Here is a 22,140-nt window from a genome sequence, read left to right on the forward strand (position 1 = left end):
CCAGACACACTCACCAGGCTGCAGGAGCTGGGTGTGGTGGCCTGGAAGTACCAGTGTGCCTCCAGTGTGCCTTCCTGATCCTATGTTCACGTCACATGGGTCTTCTTTGTAGTATGATTTTCACTAAGCGAACAATTATTTTTTGGTAGAATGAATGTGTGTGAGGGTCACTCAGGCAGCTGCCGCTTGCAGGACTCTGGTCAGGGAAATCCCAACCTGGATGAACACCTGAGAACACAAGGCTATCACTGCCATCAACTATCTTCCTATGCACCTTTGGAAGGTTCTAGCACATTTATCAGACAATAGGGTCAGTAGCTTTCAAATATCTTTCTTTGCCCCTGCTTCCTGAACTGAACAACTGTGCCCAGCGTGTGGTCTATAATATGAGCCTCACACGGGGATTGTTAATGTCTCAAACTGTGGGGAGGGAGAAGTGCTCATTAATTGAGACTAGCCCATACTTACTCACAATGTCACAAATGCATTTCTGTATCATGAAAGTTAATAACGCTAACTGGCGTCTTCAGGCAACTACACCTACATGTTTTCAAATATTACTTTTTCTTAGAAGTAACTACCGTCTTGAGGCTGCGGAGACGGCCCAGTGGGTCGCTGAGAAGCCTGCTGATCTGAGTCTGACTCTTGGAACCCACGGAAGATGCTGGATGAGGCAGCGCGGGGACTGGCTGGAAGCTCATGGCCGGGAGTGCACTGCAGCAGAAACAAGGGAGAAGCCTCAACAAGGAAGAAACAACTCCCGAGACTTGTCCTCTGACTTACCCATGCACACTGTGGTGAGCACACACACACACACACAGAGAGAGAGAGAGAGAGAGAAAGAGAGAGAGAGAGAGAGAGAGAGACAGACCCATACTTCAAAAACCAAACCAAAATAAAAATAACAAAAATAATTATTGTCTTATAAAACTCTACAACAAAAGACATATAAGGTAAGTACACGTCAGTAATTAAAAATTAAAGTGAAGAAATGCACTTCACTGTGTGATGTGGTCCATCTGCCTCAGACATTTTTCTTTGTTCAGCTCTGATTCCAGACCCCCTTGAGGTTAATTTTTTGTCTCTAGATCTTGGCTTAGACTGCAAGTACTTCTCCATGGGACAGCAATAACTAACTCAACTATATGTCCTCTATCTGCACGCTTCAATCCATATCACAGCTGCCTGCTTCTCTGGTTGTATCCCTAACACTTCATGAGTGTGAGCGTAATATCTGCAGACACTGCTCTCCCAGAAATGCCAGGAAGCACAGCATCAAAGCACAAGGGTGCCTGAACGACTGGTGCCTCAAAACCAGTATCTGCACTCCGCCTGACGGAGAATGAAGGATGGGTTTCCATCTGGTGAGAGGACCTACTGATGCCAAGACAACACAGGCTGTTAGGGGTCAGCTGAGAATGAAGATCAAAGCATGGGCTGCCACAGCCAAGGGGCAGAAGCAAGGGGAGAGGGAGAGGTAAATAGACCCAAAAAAGCCAGTTTCCACCTGGTCACCTACTGCTAGACTAGCTAGGCCACATCCAGATTCCTGACAGCAGACATCCAGACACCAGGTCTGCAGTGCAGAGAATAAGGGACTGGGTTAACCACAGCACTTACCACTGGTCTGTTAGTGACTCGGAAACCAGCACAGCTCTTGGGGTGCAGACTCTGAGCTTTGGACCAGGGCATTCACAGGCAAGGGTGGCTCAGGGCCCTCACAGGCTGGAGAGCATCCAGTCTCCCTCACAGACCCCAGAAGTCTCTTACTCACTTACCAGACAATTGGGACTGGTTGGGCGTGCTGGGCAAAGCATGCCATTGCAGCGCGGAGGAATAAAGTTGGACACACTGGGCGCAGTGGGTGGTAAATAAATGGGAATGCTCTGATTCGGTCTGGCAGCCGCCTCACAGGGAGAGGCGGGTCCAGAAGGGTATCTGGCAGCATGGAAGGAATTCAGAGAGAGAGTCGTGCTGGGGACACGAGCCTTATAAAGATCCTCGATAGAGCTCTCTGCAACAGAGTCTGGGTGAGCTGTAACAAGAAGGAGAACAGGTATCTGTGAGCACTGTGCACACTTGTGTGGCTCTGACTACCATACGATAAATACATGACCTCTGTCTCATTTCCCCATGCTGCACACAGCGACTGCACTTATTCACTGGTGGAAAGCCGGGTGCCTGTTCCTGTAACCACTATAAACACTGCACGTGTATCTCAAGAGATTTCAGAGACAGGAAGGGGTGTATGTGTGTGTGTGTGTGTGTGTGTGAGAGAGAGAGAGAGAGAGAGAGAGAGAGAGACAGAGACAGAGACAGAGAGAGAAAGAGAAGAGACACAGAGACAGAGAGGGAGGGAAGGAGGGAGAAAGAGAGACAGAGACAGGGAGGGAGGGAGGGGGAGAGACAGAGAGAGAGAGAGAGAGAGAGAGAGAGAGAGAGAGAGAGAGAACTCCCAATAAAGACAGTTCTTCCCAAAGACTAGTAAGTCCACAGTATATTTTCTTGACTGATGTGGTCCTGGGTTTAGGAGGAAGCAAGATGAAAAAGCCAACAAGCAGCATTCTCCCGTGGCCTCTAACGCAGTGCCTGTCTCCGAGTTCCTGCCTTGAGCTTTGCCCTGACCGCCCTGGATGATGGACTGCAAGATGTAAGATGAAACAAACCCTTTCCTCCCCAAAGCTGATTTTCAGTCATGATGTTCTACCACAGCAATAGAAACCATAACTCCATTCCTCTAGAGCAAGGAAGAACGTGAGAAAAACAAAACGAAACACACAAAAAAACAAATACATTCAGCTACAAAGAAAGTTTGGCTTTTTTTTTCTTATAAGTAGGTTAGACCAACACAGAATTATACTTTAGTTCTACAAAGTAGCTAGAATTCAAAGATTTGTAAACCATGTAATGTTTCAAAAGCCATCTCCAGTGGCTCAGTGGTTAAGAACGGCCGCTGTTGTAGGGGATTGGCTTAGGTTCCCAGCACACACAGCAGGAAGCTCACGACTCCAACTCCAGGTCCAGACAACTCAGCACCCTCTTCAGGCCTCCACAGGTACTGCGTATACATGGTGCATATGCATGTGTGCAGGGAAACACTCACACACATAAGATAGATACATATTTTTTAAAGTTAAGAGATTAAAATGGGATGACCAATCTAGAGGGAAAAATTATATACAGTCCTAACATAACTGTCTTTCCCAGAGTGGTCTCTCTGGGTGATGCAATTTCACAAGATTTTCAAGTACAGAAAATCCTGGGTGTGCTGTCTGTCATCAACACGGCTTTTACAGAACATAAACAGTACTGTGAATAAGGATATATCCAAAAGAGGCACTGAGCACGGCCCCACCCTAGTTTTTGAAGACAAAGCACACACGCTAAGAGCACAGGTGTTAGGTACTATGAAGACGAATCCACAAGGACACGTGGGCTGAGAGCTGGCTGTGCTGTGTGGACACCCAGGAACGAGTGCCTTTAACTAGGTGGCTCAGAAGACTCAGGGCAGGGCCTCTAAATAAAGACCTGGAAGAAGTAAATAAACCAACTTCCTAAATGCTCAGCCCACAGTCAGCACTGGATTAGTGAGCACAGTCAGTCCTCTGTATCCTTGAGCTGGGAATTAACTAACCATGGATTCAAAGGTTTTCGTTTTCTGCTTTTAAATCGACTACAGTGAAGCTATACAAAACAGGGAAAGACACTGTTCCTTAAACAATGTAATGTAACAATCATTTGTGTAAATTTACATTGTATATCAGATATCATCCAACCCACAACAGACTTCAAAGAGGCAGCAGTATATGCCCAGGTTATATGCAAAGTATGTTCCATTTTATAGAAGGGACTTGAGACTGAAGATCTGGTATCTGCAGAGGGACTTGGAACCAACCCTTCCTGGGTGCTGAGAGATACCGTGCTTTCTGTTAGATTTCATTTCTATGAGAAATAAATTTATCAATATACTTATCTGTTAGCAAGATATACTTTTGGCAATTATGTTCAATTTTCAGGCAGTTTCTAGGATAACTTTTAAAAAATGTTACATATGTTTTATTTTACATGTGTATTTGCACACATTTATATGTGTGTGTTGACCATGTGTGTGCAGGACTGCTCTGTAATTGGAGGCACAGATGGTTGTGAGCTACCATGTGGGTGCTGGGAACTAAACCCAGGACCTCTGCAAGAGGTCTGCTTCTGCTCCTAACAGACACTTGTGGCTGAATCTGAAATGTCACTCCAGACCCACTTTAGAAACGTGTTCCCCAGCTGGTGGCACTATTGTGTGGATCTGTGTAACCTTTAGGTGCTGCAATACAGTTGGCTGGAACTGGGCCTTCCATCTCTGCTTCCTTCTTACTCAGATTCCTGACCCCTGCTTTGTGAAGTCCTACTGGGTAAATCCTGCTCTGATTCCTGGTCCCCTACTTGTGATGTCCTACTGGGTGAATAGTACCATGCTTACCTCTGCCACCCCAGACTAAATCATCTAGCATTAGAAGTTAAACGTTTCCTTCCTGGAGTCTCTCTGTCAGGAATTCTGCCACAGTGATACAAAAGGAACTAAAAGATTCCATGTAAATGCTTCAAGATGGTGAGGCCAGGACTCCCTGGGCGATGCTTCAACGCCACTGGACCATGTGATAGAGCAGAACCGACTAGGGGCTCGGAGGTCCCGGGGGCTGCAGAACCTTTAGTCGCCTTCTCTGTGAGCCACAGAGCCAGGCATTGCTCACCTCTCGCTGCTCCCTCCAGAGGTCCTCCTGCAGCAGGCACGGAGTACACATCCAAGCCCTGGTCAGCCAGGAGCTGGATCTCCTGCACAGGTGAGTAAGCGCTTGTCAGCATGGCATTTTCCCTGGAAAGACAAGAGAGATTCGCTTCGCACATCCCTCCAGGTAGACAATAGTGACAGTGCTGAATTCAAAGGCTTTTCTAAAATGTGTTTTAAAAGATTTATCTGTATGAGTGTTTGCCTGCATGTACATCTATGTACCATACCTATGCACTCCCTACTGAGACCAGAAGAGGACATCAGGCCCTATGGAACCTGAGTTACAGTTGGTTGTAAGTTGCCATGAGGGTGCTAGGAACTGAACCCAGGTCCTCTGCAAGAGTCAGTGCTCTGAACTCCTGAGCCATCTCTCCAAGGTCCTTAAAGCTTTTCTATTCATCAAGATCTAAAAAACAAGTCTCAACTATAGATTATTTAAATATAACATAGTGATACTTGGGACCTTTGAGGATCCTTCAAAAGTCTTTTTTGTTTCTCTTTGCTTGCATAGACTTACAAGGCTTGAATGAGGAAGTCATCTCTTGGCATGTCACGTTTTGTACCTGTGAGTTCCAGTACTGCCTGTTAACTAGTTCTAGATGCTCCACAGCCCTCAACCCCTACAGAGGATTATAGAATCCATCCTGCCCCTGCTGGACATGCAGAGTCACTGAGATGGAGTCAAAAGGCCCCATTTTAGGGTTCTCAGGGCTAACAGGGTGTGTGTCATAGGATGGAAGCCCACAGCCCTGGGGATACTGGATGTGTTCATCACAGAAGTAAGAAGGTCAATTATGGCAGTGGGACACATTCATGAATCCCTGACAAACAGCAGGGCTCTTACTGTGTATGTCTTTGGTTCACGCACCATCATCCACATGAACAAGGAGGGAAAACACACCCAGAATGTGGATTCACATGCCCTTGCCATACCTCTGTGACGTGGCTGTGCACGGAAGGAACAGCTCGATGGGCATCTGTCTCTTAGAAAACCTTTTATTGCTCTGAATGGATTCTGTAATCTAAACAAGTACAAAGATACATCTGTGAAAACAGACCTACAGACACATGGATGTGTGGTTATAGAAACAAAAATAGAATATGGCGTATGGCAGTATGAATAGGACTTTAGAAACTGAGTACCTGGGCCAAAATGGCTGGAGAGAGTGAGTCCCGGACCTGCTTCACATAATCAACCGTGGCCTCAATAACTGAAGCCACATCGTTCTTCCTCCCCTTGACGTATGGCAGGAGAGTGCGCAGTTGCTGGCAGCAAAACTTGATGCGCTCTCTGTTAAAACAATTGTACAAAAATAATGAAGCATTACCTCTTTGTTCTTTTTCCTGGAATCTTGTGAAAGTGGACTGTCCCTATCTTCATCTGACCCTTGCTTAAGAAAAAGGCCGAAGCTCCTGAAATCACAACCCCAAGGTCCCCACTCAAAGGAACTACGACCAAAGTACAGAGTCTGTGCCATGCTAACCCCAGCTCCCTCTTGTACCACGTGAGTTTCACGTGTCATGCTGTGGCCTGAGCTGGAGGAAAGCGAGAAGATAGTTTTCCTAAGCAGATGAACTAGAATACAAGGTGATCCAGGCTAGCATCCAAAGGACACTAAATCTTGAATGCATCTCAGGAGAGACACATGGGAAATGTAGATCTAATTGACTCAAAACCGAGTCAAGCCCTTGGCATTTTCCCCTAAGTACTTGTTTTGTCCAGTTACAGCCTTGACACGTGCAGACTAACCGACAATTACTATCTGGAACCTTAGGAAAGTCCCTAAGATTCTCTTAATTTCAGAATAGAAGAAAAACAGACAGAAAATATCTATGGTTTGGCACACAGCCAGGGAGAAGATGCGTGGTGCTTCACTGGGTCTTCAGGATCTGGGGTCTGCAGAGCTGTCTCAAGAATTATTCTAGGAGAGAGCATCGAGGGGCCAACAGCTGGACACTTGAAGGCTTTGAACGTTTCACATGGAAAAACTCCACTTACAAAAGAATCTAAGACAAAAAACAAAACTGCCTACAAAATTCAAAAAAAAGTCAGCTGAAAATTCATATTTGCACCATTTTTAAACAACTCTTTAAGATATTTTTAACTCTCATTATTTTATTCTTATCTGATAAGGAAAGCATGGATAACTGTCTCTGAGAATTTTTAAGTGATATTAAGAGAATTTTTTGGATAGTTGCAATTGAAAAACTAATGCATAAATTCTCCACTCTACTGTAAAAAAATCAAATGCAATAAACCTAGACAATATTGAAATTATTAAAAAAACAAGAATCTAAGATAAAACAAACAGCAGCAGAGTCTCTGTGGGCAAAGCAGTCTCAGGAGAACATGAGAAGCTGCCTAATAGGAATTATGGTAAATCAGGTCTTCAGAATTTCATTGGCAGTGGGAATAGTAAGTTATAAACAAGAATGAAATTTTAAAAAAAGGGCTGAAACCAAGAACATTAAGCCATTATTATCTATAGATGACAACTGTTGACAATTGCCCCTTTACTATAGTTTTGCTACACAAATATACACCACTTTCACAAGGAGGAATACTATTACACATTGTTCTGATGTGTATTAAGAAAATTTCTGAATACACAGGGAATTAGAAGAACAACAGAAGAATACTTCTGTTCCCGCCACATAGCATCATTACTGTTCTCCCATCATGCTGTGGCAGTGGCACAGTGGCACCTACTCAGCTCTTTGGTCCCTCACAGTGACCAAATGCTGTATGGGTGGCATATATTCAGTGGTCATATTCACTAGTTTCATCTAGACTTTTAGCAGTGTTAAAGTTATGGGATTTGTGGACGTGGTTTCTCTGTGTGAAGGAATAACCTAGTGACCACAGGTTCCATGGGCACCCACCGTCTCAGCTTTTCTTTGCTTGAGTGAAGAAAAGAAGCCATTCTGTTTCTGTCTGGACTCGGCGATGGGGCTCTTAATCCATTTCCAGTGTCATTTTTCTGCAGTTCAGAGCTACACGCAAGTGAGAATCATGTCACATATTAAAGAAAAAATGCCAGGCAACTGTCAACAGTAAGTAGCAATTCACTAATCAGACAGAGTGTCTCCTGCTTCACACAAAGGAGGAGAACATATTAAATCACTGTACCTGACACATTTGGTACTGAATCTTTTTCTTCAGATTTCAAAATATCATAAATCCAATGATCAAAATCCTAAAATATGCTGATTAAATACAAATATAATCAGGACTAAGGCATCCTAATCTTATTAATCATGGCTCTTCTAAATTACTAGCAGTCACTGGCAATACATTTTTTTAACTTCATGCTGTTGTAAAAGCATTGCAACGCCAGTCCATTTCCCTTCTGGCTGTATTTGATAATTACATATGGTAGTTGGTGCTCAGATGACCTGCTATAAAGCAGACTGAACAAGATGACTCCTGCCCAACTGTGAACTGACATTAAGTGTTCCGAGGATGTCACAGGGCAAACTATGATGTTAGGTAGATTGGATGCAGTTTTTATTCACAATTGTTTCTACTGGGTCTTACAGTCCCACTGTAAATCACACCACAGCTGTATTTACCCTTTAAAAGTTAAGGCTCATGGGGCTAGAGAAGTGTCTTAGTGATTAACATCGTTAGATGGGCCTAGATTTAATTTCCATCACCCATGTGGTGGTTCATAACCATCTGTAACTCCAGTTCCGAGGTATCTGATGCTCTCTGCTGGCCTCTGAGGGCACTATATGTCTGTGGTACAAATATATGTGCAACAAAACACACCCAAACACATAAAATACATATTTTAAAGTTAAGGTCCATTACAGAGAAACGAACAGAGCAACTTTACATTTTCTTTTCCAACTTGATCAGAAAAGGTTTCTCTCCTTTTAAATTTGGTCATTTAATGGATGTTCTGATTCTATTATCTGGAACAGTGGTTCTCCACCTGTGGGCCTCCAACCCTCTATCTCCAAAAGTATTTACATTACATTCATAACTATAGCAAAATTAATTGTGAAGTAGCAACAAAAAATAATTTTATGGTTAGGGTAAACCACAACATGAGGAACTCTATTAACGGGTAATGACATTAGGAAGGTTGAGATCTAGAACTTTATGTTTTGAACTACATTAATTTTTATTTTATGTGTATATATGTAATACATGTGTGTCTGGAGCCCATGGATGCCAAGAGAGGGAATAGGACCCCAAGAACTGGAGTCACAGACAGGGTGACTGGGTGCAGGGAACTGAATCTGGTTCCTCTAGAAGAGTGGCCAATGCTCTTAACTGCTGAACCATCTCTACAGGCCCCTTTTGCATTGTTTTATATTGTTTTTTTAAATATTTGAAAAAGAATTCCGTGTGTGTGTGTGTGTGTGTGTGTGTGTGTGTGTGAAAGTGAGAGAGAGAGAGAGAGAGAGAGAGAGAGAGAGAGAGAGAGAGAGAGGTGAAGGGAGAAAGAGGGAGGGAGAGGGGGAGGGAGGAAGGGAGAGAGAAAGGAAGGGAGAGAGAGAGTGTGTGTGTGAGGGGGGAGGGAGGAAGTGAGAGAGATACAGAGAGAGAGAGATACAGAGAGAGAGAGAGAGAGAGAGAGAGAGAGAGAGAGAGATCACCCTTAGTGTCCCTGCTCCCCAGGGTCTCACAGGCCTGAAGCTCACCCAGTGGGCTAGGCTGGCTGGCCAGCGCCCTCCTGTCTTCACCTTCCTAGTGCTTGGATTCTAAACACACATGCCTTAAAGCTCAAGCTCTCCTATTTGAGTTCTGGGTCTGAAGCTCCTGTCCTCACGCTTATAAACAAGCACTTCATTGACCAAGGTAACTAATTCCCTAGCCCTGTACTTCTATTTTCTTTATCCAAAAGGGCAAAACTTGACTGAGAATTTTACTTTGATCTTGAGGGATAAAGAAAATTTCAAAGCTAGTAGACTCTGGAAATGCTTTTATGCAGCATATGAACATCCTGCAACCTCCCAGGCCCCTCCCCTACCTCACAGGCCAGAGAGCGGTCATCTCTCCCTCCCTACCTCACGTGCCACAGAGGGCTCATCTCTCCAAAGAGCTCTTTGAGGCTCAGCTCCTATATAAGGTTCACAAGGCTTTTGCTATCCATGTTCCACTTAAGTGAGGTCATCTTTGGTTTGCCACAGAACTGGCTGCCAAGTCCCTCCCTTGTTCTTCTCCACAGAGGATGGCTGCCTTCTACACACTCTAGAAGTGCCTGAGACTTCTCACCACCAGCAGCAGCAGCAGCCACAGGCTTCAGCACTTGTCCATCCCTGTGCTCTAAGCTCTATTTTAAACATCCTTGGTGTAAAAAGAGAGGGCAGCAGTCACACAAAGCTGAGTTTTATCAAACATGCAAAGCTAGCATAGGAGAGAGACAGAGATTGCCCTATAAAACAAAGCAAAGTGCTTCCTTCATGGGATGTCTGAAACTAAATCACAGGCACGCAATAGTTGTAGTTGGAGTTTTGAGTTTATGAGTTCAAAACAGACAATGGGAAGAAAGTGCTGTAGACAGACTAGGGAAGGCTGTGCTTGCACAAGTATCAGTGTTTTGAATGGGTCTTGCAAAAGGGGAGTCTGCTGTTATTTTATTTGAATATCAGTGTGCTTCCTGATATTGAGTTGAATCATCTTGTAAGGTGTGCTCATGATATCGACTCTAGAATCTGAAGCAGAAGGCTGTCACCTGTCTTCCAGGGATGAGTCCTTCTCTCTGTACCATGCTCAGCACTTGGGCTGGTGTCCTATTAGTAAGTTCTTTGCAGTATCTTTAATAAAATGTACACGGTAAACATAGGTGACATGGAAAAGTCAAAAAATAAATAAAACTAACCTAAGCAACAGATCTGTAGAAAAATGCCCTTCAAGTTCACTGCGGGGCGCAGGGAGGTATGGTTGGCGGTCTGGAAGCAACTCAGGGTTTCCCGTATCTATTGAGAGTTTAGAAAGAGGCTCATTTTAATCACAAAATCACTGCCAATTATTTTTTACAAAGCAGAGCTTTAAAAATAGAAAGCAAGTGATAGGTTTCAGCCCATGAAGCATAAAACCACCAAGATTAGAAAACAGAAAGGCTGCACACACAGCACCCAGGACATCCTCTCACCAGTAAGAACCTTCTATCTAAGGGACATATTTTATAAAGCGTCCCCAACTGAGTTTATGTATCACCTTCCTATTTATAAGTAAATGTCAAGCAACTGCACTGTCAAGTTATGGCCTCGGGGCCATAAAAAAAAATCTGCAGCTGTTAGTCCCTGGACCAATGATAAACCAACTGGAGAATGGCTGGGAGCCTTCAAAGGTGCCGGACAGGTGATGGGCAGCTGCTGCTTGACTGAAGACCAGAGAACAGATTGCAAACTGACCACATGCTTAGTCACACCCAGGAAGAACTATGAAGCCTTAGTGGGTAGGTGGGCTCTAGAGAGAGCCTGGTGAGAGGGGATCCTAAGAAGGGAACCCCTCTGACCACTGAAACCCAGCACTGTCAAGAGGCAGACACATTGACTCTAGAATGTAAACTTATATATAACTGTCTTCAGTATGTTACAAGAAAATATGAAATAAGTTTTAAAAAGGTTTCTAGCCTTATGGAAATATAACGGTGATTGTGGTGTGTGTGTATTTCCAGTGTGTCTAGTTGTGTGTGTGTATTTCCAGTGTGTCTAGTTGATAAGCATATGCAATGTAAAAAATAGCACAATCAAGTTAGTGTGCTCATCACTTTACATAATTATTTTCTTGTGCATGTGTTGAAAACATTTAAAATGGTTGGGCTCAATGCGTCACAAGTACTGTCAATACAGCCATCAAACTTAATCTTAGGTCTTCAGATTTTACTCCTATGACATATCAAAAACTCTCCACTCCCCGCCCAATGTTCTCCATGTGATACCAATTTAATCCTGAAAGATTTCTCAGCTAGTATCCCAGACTCTATCAAGCAAAAATAATTATTGAACTACATGAATTCCAGGAGTTGAAGGCTGCCTCCCACCCCTTAAGGACAAGCTAATAGTGTTTAAATGCTGCAATGCACACAATGCAGTAGGAAAGGGATTACAAAGAAGAGGTCTAACTGAGGCATTGTCATCAGTGCTTTGTATCTAAAACTATGAACGAGAAGGAATGACCCTTTATGCATTAAAGGGGTAAATGATTATGACGCTGTTTTGCAACAGGGTTGCTGTGCAATTCCAGGTTAGTGCCCTACTTTTCAGATATGTTTGTAATGAGGTAGCCTGATCAATTGTAGTTTAAAAACAAAGATATTATGGTAGCTAGGTTACCAAATGAAAAGAAACATAGTAACAATCCCAAACAAAAACAAACAGAACCCTTCATCACACACCCATCATGCAACTAACTCATCTGCAATTTCTGAACATTTCAGCTTCTCTTGCAAATAAAAACAAAAAAAATTTCCCTTTTACCCGTATTTCCTGATTATGATTAAAAACACACTCATAAAATGCATAGCAAATTGTTAATTCACAATAAAAGGCATAAAGTGGGAAATCAATTTAGAAATGTACAAACATGGTTTTATAGAATGTTAAGGACTATTTTAAACATTTTTAAATGTATTTTTAACTCACCCATGCTTGCGAAATATGTTTTCCAGTAGTTTACCACAGTGTTCACTTTTTCCAAGGTCAGCGGCTCACTGAAACTAATATCAGCTCCATATTCTGAAATATAGCCTACAGAAATCATGTTAACACCAACCTTGTAATTTCTGTTTGAAAATGAAGTGCATATTATATAGCAGGCAGTCACATACATACCTCTAAGTTTTTCAGGCATTACAAAAGCAAACAGCAAATGTGCGTTTTTCTTCTTGTAAGATCTGAAGGGAAAGTGTTACAATGAAACAAAATAATCACTCAAAAAAAAAAATCAGACTCAAGAGTTTAGCTAGAAACTAAACTACAGATGCCTTTAACTTTGAGAATTTAAAATGATGCAAAAAATTTAAAACTCCACATCTCAAATCAGTGAGGATATGATGGGCTGTTCTTTCTTAAATAAAGAAAATAACCTAAACTGTATCCACATTTTCAAACTCCTGGTTAGTTTAAAAAAGGTTGAGTCGCTGGTCATTGGTGGTGCACTCCTTTAATTCCAGCACTTGGGAGGCAGAGACAGGTGGATTTCTGAGTTTGGGGCCAGCCTCATCTACAGAGTGAGTTCCAGATCAGCCAGGGCTACACAGAGAAACCCTGTCTCGAAAAAACAAAACAAAACAAACAAACAAACAAACAAACAAACAAAAGTTGAGGACTAGAGGATAGTTCAAGACCACTATAGGAATAAAATCAGCAAGATCTGGATTGGGAAAAATTTACACAAAACTAAAACCCCCTTAAAACAAATACCCCTGTGTGTGTGTTTGAAAAGGACACACACGTATAATTTAAGACAAAAAAATCCCAAATAATACAAGGAAGAGAAAATAGAATTTTGAATTTTTGTCAAGCTTCTTTTAGAATCATAGGCAGAAAACACTCAACTCCGATTAGATATTTCAACATTAAAGAGTTGCTAATGCCCACTTGCTTTAATATCCACCAGAACTCTGAAATAATAAACTCTGAAAAGAGGAGCCACTGTAATGACAATTATTTAAAAAGCATACCTATGGGACTAATATCAGCATTATATACCAAATAATTTTCTATGATCAATTAACCGCTCTGATGTCACTCCTGCCTATTCCTGCTCAGACTGACATGTTAATTCTTACAATGGGGTGTCAAACCGGCCACAGAACTGCACTATGAAACTTCTACCCATGAAGACATGCTTTATCTTAAAACTCACAAAGGACTAATTTGATGTCAAGTATATCAATATACTGTATATCAATCAAGTATATTAATATATTATATCTTATGTATTTATTTTTTTATTCGATAAATTTTTTATTTACATTTCAAATGATTTCCCCTTTTCTAGACCCCCACTCCCCGGAAGTCCCATCAGCCCCTTTCCCTCCCCGTTTTCCCACCCAACCAGAAATAGGTTTTAAAAGCAATTTTAAAGACAAGGTCAAGATTTGGAAAATTTTACCTAATTACCATGGCGGCCTCCTGCTCCTCCGCAGTTATGGTGGAAGTCACCTTCAAGAAAATTATGTCAAACGAGTTAGTAGCCAAAAGGACGGCTACCTTCTTCACGTTGCTAATGGTCAGGGTGACCTGAGTTGTGCCAGAAAAGAATTTCTGCACAGAGCCAGCCAGGATGTATCTTGTGGCATCTCCAACTAGCAAAAGGTTTATTTTGCCCTAAAAGAGAAGGAAGAAAGCAGAGACCACATGTAATTACCAAACAAGAGTGACAAATAACTCAAGGGCAGGCTACCCTAAGCACCCGAGGGGGGAAGCTCTTCACTGCCTCTGTGCCCCGGCCTGGGCTTGGGTCTGAGCATGCTGCTACTTTGTTAAGATCCTGCCTGCTCATTAAGGCCATTATAGTGTAGTTTCCCTACAAACTTCCAAACTTCTCTCTTAGTCCATTAGCAGGTAAGGCTCTATTTATTATCTATCTATCTATCTATCTATCTATCTATCTATCTATCTATCTATCTCTATATCTATCTATCTATCTATCTATCTATCTATCTATCTATCTATCTATCTATCTATCATTCCAGCCTTTTAGATACAGGGTTTCTTTGTGCTCTCATGGCCGTCCTGGAACTCGATCCATAGATCAGGCTGGCTTTGAACTTATGAGATCTGCCTACCTCTGCCTGCTGAGTGCTGGGTCTAAAGGCATGAGCCACTGCCCAGCAACAAGTCAAGTTCTTTTGATCTAGCTTCCTAATCAGACTTTTCTCCTGGAAAATGAATTTTGTGAGAAAGGCCAATTGGTGAGTCACACATTTATTTTGGTTAAAAACACACTCCAGAGAACAAATATTTTAAAAAAAAATCTAAGTTTGGTGCTGGAGTGATGGTTCAGTAGTTAAAAGCTCTGCCTACCCTTACAGAGTACCCAGATTTGTTCTCTGCACCCCTGTGGTAGCTTACAGCTGTTGGCTAACTCCACAGGGGATATGGTGCCCTCTTCTGGTCTCATAGGCACAAGGCACACATAAGATGCACCAGCATCATGCAGGCAAAATACTTATATAAAAACATTTTATAATGCTTAAAGTGAGATTATGGTTGTGTGTCAGGACTTGGTCATAACAATCCTTGGCCACATGCAAAACCATGGGTTGACAGTGAGACCCTTGTCTCTCTACAAGGCTGCACTTCTGCTGGGACTGCCTGGAATTTATAATTAATATTTACACATAATGATTTTTGTTGTCATTTCTCTGACGTGTACTGTTCCTTGTAGCTCGAATTTGCTTCTTCCTGGGATATACTTTATTGAACTTCAGTACAGACTCAGGAGTATTCTTGCCTGACTCTCACACATGTCTGTCACAGTGTTCTGACAAGTCAGAGCTAGCTCTAGTTGGCCTGGGTCAAAATCACTGTCTCTGAATTTTGAAGATGATGGTCTGTCACCTTGTGATAATTCAGAGTGGAAGTTAAAAGCATCAAACAACTTTGCTTTCTTTGGGTTATTTCATGATTTGTTTTGTTTAATCTTCTGTGTCTGAGGATAAGCACTTATTACCTGCTCTGGAAACAGATAATATTTCTTCAATCACAGATCACTCTCTCCTCTCTGTTGTCTTTCCCTCTTTGGGAGGCTTTAGTGAAATGCTAGAAACCCAGGTAGATTCTTTCTCTCCATTTCTCTGGGACAGAATAGTCTTCCCAGATAGCTTTCTTGATCTTTGGTCCTTTAAAAAATACTGAATGTAATATGAATTGTGAAGTTTTTAAGGTTTTATTTTCTAAATAACCCATTACTTTTAGGATGTGATCACTTCTCTGAAGATATAGATTGGAATTTTACTTCTGTGTCTGTGTGTACACACATGTGTATCTATGTGTGGAAGTCAAAGGACAACTCTGAGTGTCATTTTTTCAGGTGTTGTTGACCATGTTGTGTTTTGGGGCTAGTCTTTTACTGAGCTTGGTATTTTCTAAGTATGATAGATTGGCTGGCCAGGAATCCCCAGATTCCTACTTTTACAGAGCTAGAATTGCATGAACGCAGTCATGTCCCCTGCGTGTTAATGTGGGACTGCCTGTGTGTGTGCCTGCATACGGTGGGTAGAAGTCTGTATTGGATTTCTTCTTCTGTTGCTCTCCATCTCACTTGTTTTTGAAGATTTATTTATTTATTTATTTATTATATGTTAGTACACTATAGCTGTCTTTAGACACCCCAGAAAAGGGCATTCGATCTCATTAAGGATGGTTGTGAGCCACCATGGGGTTGCTAGGATTTGAACTCAGAACCTTCAGAAGAGCAGTCAGTGCTCTTGAGTGCTGAGCCATCTCTCCAGCCCCTCCATCTCACTTTTTGAGGCAGTCTCTCATTCAACCTGAAGCTCACAGATTTGACTAAACTGACCAGTGAGTTTCAGGGGCTCTCTCTCTCTCTCTCTCTCTCTCTGCCTTCCCAGTTCAGGGGAACAGGAGGGTTGCAGGCATTACCACGCCTGGTCCTTACGTAGATGGTTCACATCCTCATGCTTACACATAAGCACGTTATCAACCATGCTATCTCCTCAGCCTTGCAAATTAGGATTCAAGCATTTATTGGTATTCTCTTTTGTCTAGCCTTTCCAGCTTGCTCTTTTAAATGTACCAAAGCAAGGATGTTTGTGAACAAAGCGAATTTATTTCTTGCCACTCCGAAGACTGGGAAGTCCAAGATTAAGATGTTGGCAGGTCCAGCATTGAGTGAAGGTATGACTTCTGATTCAGAGAAGGCAATGTCTAATGTGCTCGCACATGGTACAAGGGCCGATGAGTCCACCGTGGGCGTCTTTCTCAGGATCAATGTACCTTTGTGACCTAATCACCTTGGAACAGCTCCACCTTCTCACTTCTACACATTGGGATGTGAATTTCATTATAAAGCAGGTCACAGTGTGTGTGACTGGTGTAGCTAGCTGCACAGTTGTGCAGCTGCCGCTGTCTATCCCTAAAAAACTTATGAATCAAGGACTGAGTGCCTGTGAATATGATTTGGGTCCACTGTGAGAGAGCAGAAAACTGGAAAAAAGTCTTGGAGAGCAGAGTCCAAGGCTACGCAGCGGCTGTGCCTGTTCCCAGCCACACAGGGAACCTGAGTCCCACGTGCTGCTCCTTTTCTGTGGAGAGCAGTTCACAGGCATATGCTGGAGCTAACGCGGCCTTGCTCCAGGTGTTCTGCGTGTAGCTACTTCCACAGCAGGTGGTCAGCTTCTGCACACGTGTGACCCGTCCACCCTCCACTTCGCCCCAGCATCTCTTCTCTCCCTGTCTTTCGAGCTGTAGCCTTCCTCTGTGTGGACATGTGATGTGTCGCTGTCTAGATTTTAAGTCTGACTGTGGATTTTAAGCTGTTCAAGAAACTGTCACGTTGCAACCACGATTCTGTCAAGAACCAAGCATGGCATTCTGTAGTCAAGTCTCCTTAGGTCTTAATGCAGGATGGCCCCTCCCCTTTCTTCTATGATATTTACTCGCTGGAGGTGTCATTATTTCAAAAGTGCCTCCTGCTGTGTAGTTTAGAACAGAGGCGGTGGAGGAAGCATTTATGCTCAATCCACAGGCAGGAGCCGCTCTCCCACTCACCAATATCAGAAAGGATAAAAAATGCTTACTCATTAACATGTGGGGGCTTTTGTTTGGTTGGTTTTGTTTTTGTTTTTTGCAATCTGAAATCAGCCTACATCAGCAAACTTCTATTTTCCTCAAATACCCTAATATTCTCAAAACACACCATAACCTTTTCCTTTAAAAATAATTAATTCATTCATTATTTGAGACAGCACCCTTGGTATGTTGCCCAGGCTGGCTTTAAAGATGCTATCCTCCTGTCTCAGCTTCTGGAAACTGCAGTGACATAGGCAGAACATGAGTCCCTTGTGATTTCTTTGACTTCCTCTGAAAACCACACCATGGGTCCGGTTGCATTTTGGGTGCAACTCATTAGTGTCTGTTTTTGTCTGTTGTCCAATGATACTGTATCACATGACTAATTTGATTCCAGCACCTTCCTAAAACCCCTAAAGCCAAGCTGCTGTAACAATCAGTAATAAGTGGTAATGAGGGTTATAGTTTTGTTGTTTTTAAACAGTGGATTTAGTTGAAGCAAACTACTGATGTGCCGGTATAATCTACATGATACAGATAAGGTAACCCTAAAATGATATAAACATTTCTGTTAAGTGTGTGTGAAATGCAGTAAGTATGTGGTATATATAGTATGTGTTTATGTGGTACGTATATAACATCTGTATGTGGTGTGGATATTGGGTGTGAGTGTCTATGTGGGGTGTGTGAGTGGTATGTGTAGGTGGTATGTGTGTAAAAGGTACATGTGTATGTGCCCGTGTATGTGATGGGTGTGGGTGTGTCTTCCTTAATAACTCTCCACCTTGTATTTTGAGGAAAAGTCTCTCACTGAACTTGGGCTCACCCACTGGGCTAGATTGGTACCCACCGGCTGGCCAACAAGCCCCAGGGATCTCCCTGTCTGGGCCCCTCTCCCCCAGGTCTGGGGTTACAATGGATGCTGCTGCATCAGCCTTTATGTGGGTACCAGGTGCCAAACTCGAGTTCTCACACTTGAGCTGCAACCACTTTACCGACTAGGCCGCTTACCTCTCCGGCCCCCTTTTTCTTTTATGATGTGGTTGATTTTTCTCTCACTGGTCCATTTGAGAATAAAACAATGTGGTAAGAATAATGACACTGAACATAGGTATAAACCAGGGGTATGGGGGAGGGCCTAGTTTGTAAAACTTTCCATTAGGAAGTTCTTTCTTAGTTTTCTCAGGCATCTTTCCATTTGGTGTTCAGGCTTAATTGTGCTTGACAATGACTGTCATCGCAGGTAAAGTCTACTGGACAGAGGCAGTGGACACAGGGGAAGGGCCGGCCAAGAGCCCATGCATAGGGTCTTCCATCCCTTCTCTATAGCCCAGGGTACAAGGCTTAAAATCGCTGGAATGCAGAACAGTGTGTGAGCCATGGTTACCAGTCCACACCAACAATCCGATTTGGAGCCGAGGGAGCAAAGGCTTCCAGGTGGGGACCAGCATCTGCCTCTTGGTTCCAGCCAGGTATCACTACTGGCTCTATGTAAGGACATGACCTGCATCTGAAGGGCAAACCCACGGTGCATGGTAGACACCTCTATATTTTCTTAAATACTAAACCTGAGCCCACAACACACACACACAGACACACACACACATTTAATCAGACAGGATGCGAAAAGGAATTAAGGGAGGATGCCGTCAGGAGGCTCAGCAGCAGAGACAGCGCTAGGTAGCTCTGTTCTCTGCACATCCCGAATCACAGGGCTCTGAGAAGGGCAGAGAAGCAGCTACCTATTTGAACGTTTTTTTCTAGATGGTGCCTGGTGCTCTGACTCCATGAGTCACCTCCCCGGCTCCACTCTGAGCATCCCAATTTTTGTGCAGAAGAGTCAAGAGCTAGAACTGTAAGGGCAGAGTCAGGGAGGGGGCTGAGGAGTTGGAGAGGTAATGCAGACAGGGCGGAAAAGCAGCAGCCTTGGAAGCCATGCTCTATGCAGGAGTCAATGTTTGCCAAGGGGTATGTGCTGACACTCAGTACAAAACAAAGCCAAAGGATCTGAGCAGAAGGTCAAAGGATCTGATTTCCCTGACCTACGAAATCAGAGTCACAACATACTCAGGGTGTCAGTAGTCACACAGATTAGAACACCAAGGATGCCACCCAAGTCCACTTTCCAGTCATGTAAATTAAGCAAATGAAGCATGCATACCATAAATCTGAATATTTAGTGTCTCCTTGTTGGTATACACAGGCAATAAGTAATAAGGTTTGCCAAAAAATAAATGGAAAATCCTAGAATATTCTCGTTTGCAAAATTGCATTTTAACAGATCTATGATTTCAACCTAAGAACACAATTTGTTGGATTTCATTTGACAGCAATTTTTTTTTCTGTATGAATTGCCCAATGCACTTAAAAAATACATATTCATTGGGAAATTTTTTAAAAAATGAAGTGAAAATGAAATCCCATGCTCTCTTGGGGGTATGCCCCACTAACACCCTGCCACATATCCTTTAATTGTGGGCAGTTTTATAAGGTCGCACTTATCTACTGTCTCACTTCTGACCGCACAATCAGGGCACTGCAGTCTCTACGCTTGTAAGATTTCCATCTGCAATCGGTGGCGTCTAAACCCTTAATTAGTACCAGCAGGTGCTGAAGTGCTTAGAACAAATCGCTCCTATATTTTAGTGAGTTGTTATTATTTATGTCACTCTTATCACGAAGAGCAGCGCTGACAAGCAGCAGCAGGGGCAGCAGCAGGAGCTGCCTAGGCCTGAACTCTCAGAGGGCAATCGCTGGCCTCCTGTTTCCCAGAAAGCCAGGGTTTTAACTCTATCTGGACAGCCAGAGCAAGCTGCTGTTTTTGCAGAGGCTCGCAAAATTCCGCAGGAACTCCACACTACGTAGCAGTGTCAGAATCCACACTTTTCCGTGTTCTAGATAATCGGGTATTTTATTCGGAATTCCATTTGGCGCAGCATGGCTTCACCCCGCGCCACTCAAGTCGCTTTCCTTACAGCTTTCGCGCAGGCACAAACACCTCACCTAGAATTATCGAAACCCGTTACATGACCTAGAGAAATAAATTCGGTTTCCAGAAGCTTGTTCTTCGGGGGTCGGAAGATTAAGTAGACAAAGCCTTCTGGTGGGGGAGGGGGCTAACAACGCTCATCTAGGCACAAGTGGCCCCTCGTATTTGTTCAAAAACGATCTGTGAACAACAGATACCCCCGCTGGCTTGGCTTCCGGGGTGAGTAATGGTCCTCTGTCCTTCTCTAGCCAGGCCATCAGTTTCCCGCCACCCCCTGTTTTGTTTTTTTTCCTTACGGCACGGCCCAGACCAGGCCGGGAATTCACAGCGACCCTTTCGGCCTTGAAAGTGCGGGGCGTCCTGGGCAAAAGTCCCCCGGCCTGGGGTTCACTTTCCAGTTTTTAATCTAGTGCTGTTACACTGTGGGTCACCCAGGGTCTGGTCGGGGTGCGTTTCTGGGCGCTCTATCTGCGGGCTGCAGACCCTGCTGCGTACGCGGCAAGCAGGCTTTGTTTGAGCAAGGCCACTTTAGGTCGCCATCTTCGCGAGGCCAACAGTTCGGGGACAGGGAAGCCGGAAATAGACGCAGAGGACTGCGCGGTCCGTTCCTGGGGCCCAAACCTTTCCCCGTGGCAAAGTTCGACTCCGGGTCTCCCGCTTCCAAGACCCTCCCGGGGTTCTATTCCGAGCTCCGGGGTCAGAGGTTCGAAGTCTGGCCCTGTGGCCTGCTTGCCTGAAGGAACATCCCCACTCAGGAGCGCGCGCGTGGCCCCAGGCCCTTGATGGAGCCTGTCCTGGGTGAGCCCTGGCAAGGCTGGGCCTGCTCGTCTAGGCTCGGGTGATGCTCGCCACCGCCTCCCGCCAGGTCCTACCTGCCCCGGCCTCCGGCCTAGCTCCCCAGTGCTGATGCTGTCCGCCATGGCGCCTACTGCTCTGCAGCTTCTTGGCGGGCCCGCGCTGTGAGGGGCGGAGCAAGAGGCAGGGAGCGCCCCCAGGGACTGTGGGAGCCCTGGGCAGAGTGACGTGGACACCCCAGGCACGCCACTCACGCCTGGGGCTGGCTTGCAAGGCTCGACTACGCATGGGCAGAGGGTGTGCTGCCGCGATGGCTGGGGTGGGCCAGCGGCTCTGCGGTCTACAGATGCGTGCGTGCGCGCCTTCCTCGGATAAACTACTTTTGCCTGACGCCTGTGCGTGTGTATGGACAGCGCTCTCATGGCGGATTCTTTAATTCTGGATTTTTTGCAATCGCCCGGTTTTGTACTGAGATTTAATACGTTGTCCCCATTTTCTCAGCTTAGAAACTGAGGCAATGAAGACGTTTCTGGTGACTGCTGACATGAGAATCGGCCCTGGTTCAGCCTTTTCTTGAGAGCTATTGAAACAAGATCTTTTCTCTTGTTACTGTGTCTAGGTTTTTCTAATGCTTAGAAACCTGTTTTGTGGTGACGCAGCTCACTTGAACACAACACAGAAGAGTTTTGTGTGTCCCACCACCGCAGGTGGTCTGTCTCCCAGCCAAGCCCTCAGGGTCTCCCGGAGCTACTGTTGCATTCTGCTCTGGGGGGTCTGATTTAGGTATCAGAGTATGCAAAAATAGTCCTGTGCCTCCACTATTTGGATGGAAAGAGGTGAGATAGTTTGAGGGATC

At 44.1% G+C, this 22,140-nt stretch overlaps 1 protein-coding gene across 1 annotated transcript; it reads right to left on the minus strand.

The window, feature by feature from the left end:
• Positions 1-567: 567 nt before the first annotated feature.
• Sohlh2 (spermatogenesis and oogenesis specific basic helix-loop-helix 2) lies at positions 568-21,409 on the minus strand. The gene is made up of 11 exons (XM_052178722.1): positions 21,362-21,409; positions 13,857-14,071; positions 12,572-12,633; positions 12,383-12,487; positions 10,615-10,711; positions 7,664-7,774; positions 5,924-6,071; positions 5,714-5,802; positions 4,743-4,864; positions 1,779-2,035; positions 568-714 (listed from the first exon to the last, which is right to left on the minus strand). The coding sequence occupies exons 1-11, from the start codon at positions 21,407-21,409 to the stop codon at positions 568-570; spliced, it is 1,401 nt and encodes a 466-aa protein (XP_052034682.1).
• Positions 21,410-22,140: the final 731 nt, after the last annotated feature.

Source organism: Apodemus sylvaticus, chromosome 4 (genome assembly GCF_947179515.1).
Source record: "Apodemus sylvaticus chromosome 4, mApoSyl1.1, whole genome shotgun sequence".
Classification (NCBI taxonomy): domain Eukaryota; kingdom Metazoa; phylum Chordata; class Mammalia; order Rodentia; family Muridae; genus Apodemus; species Apodemus sylvaticus.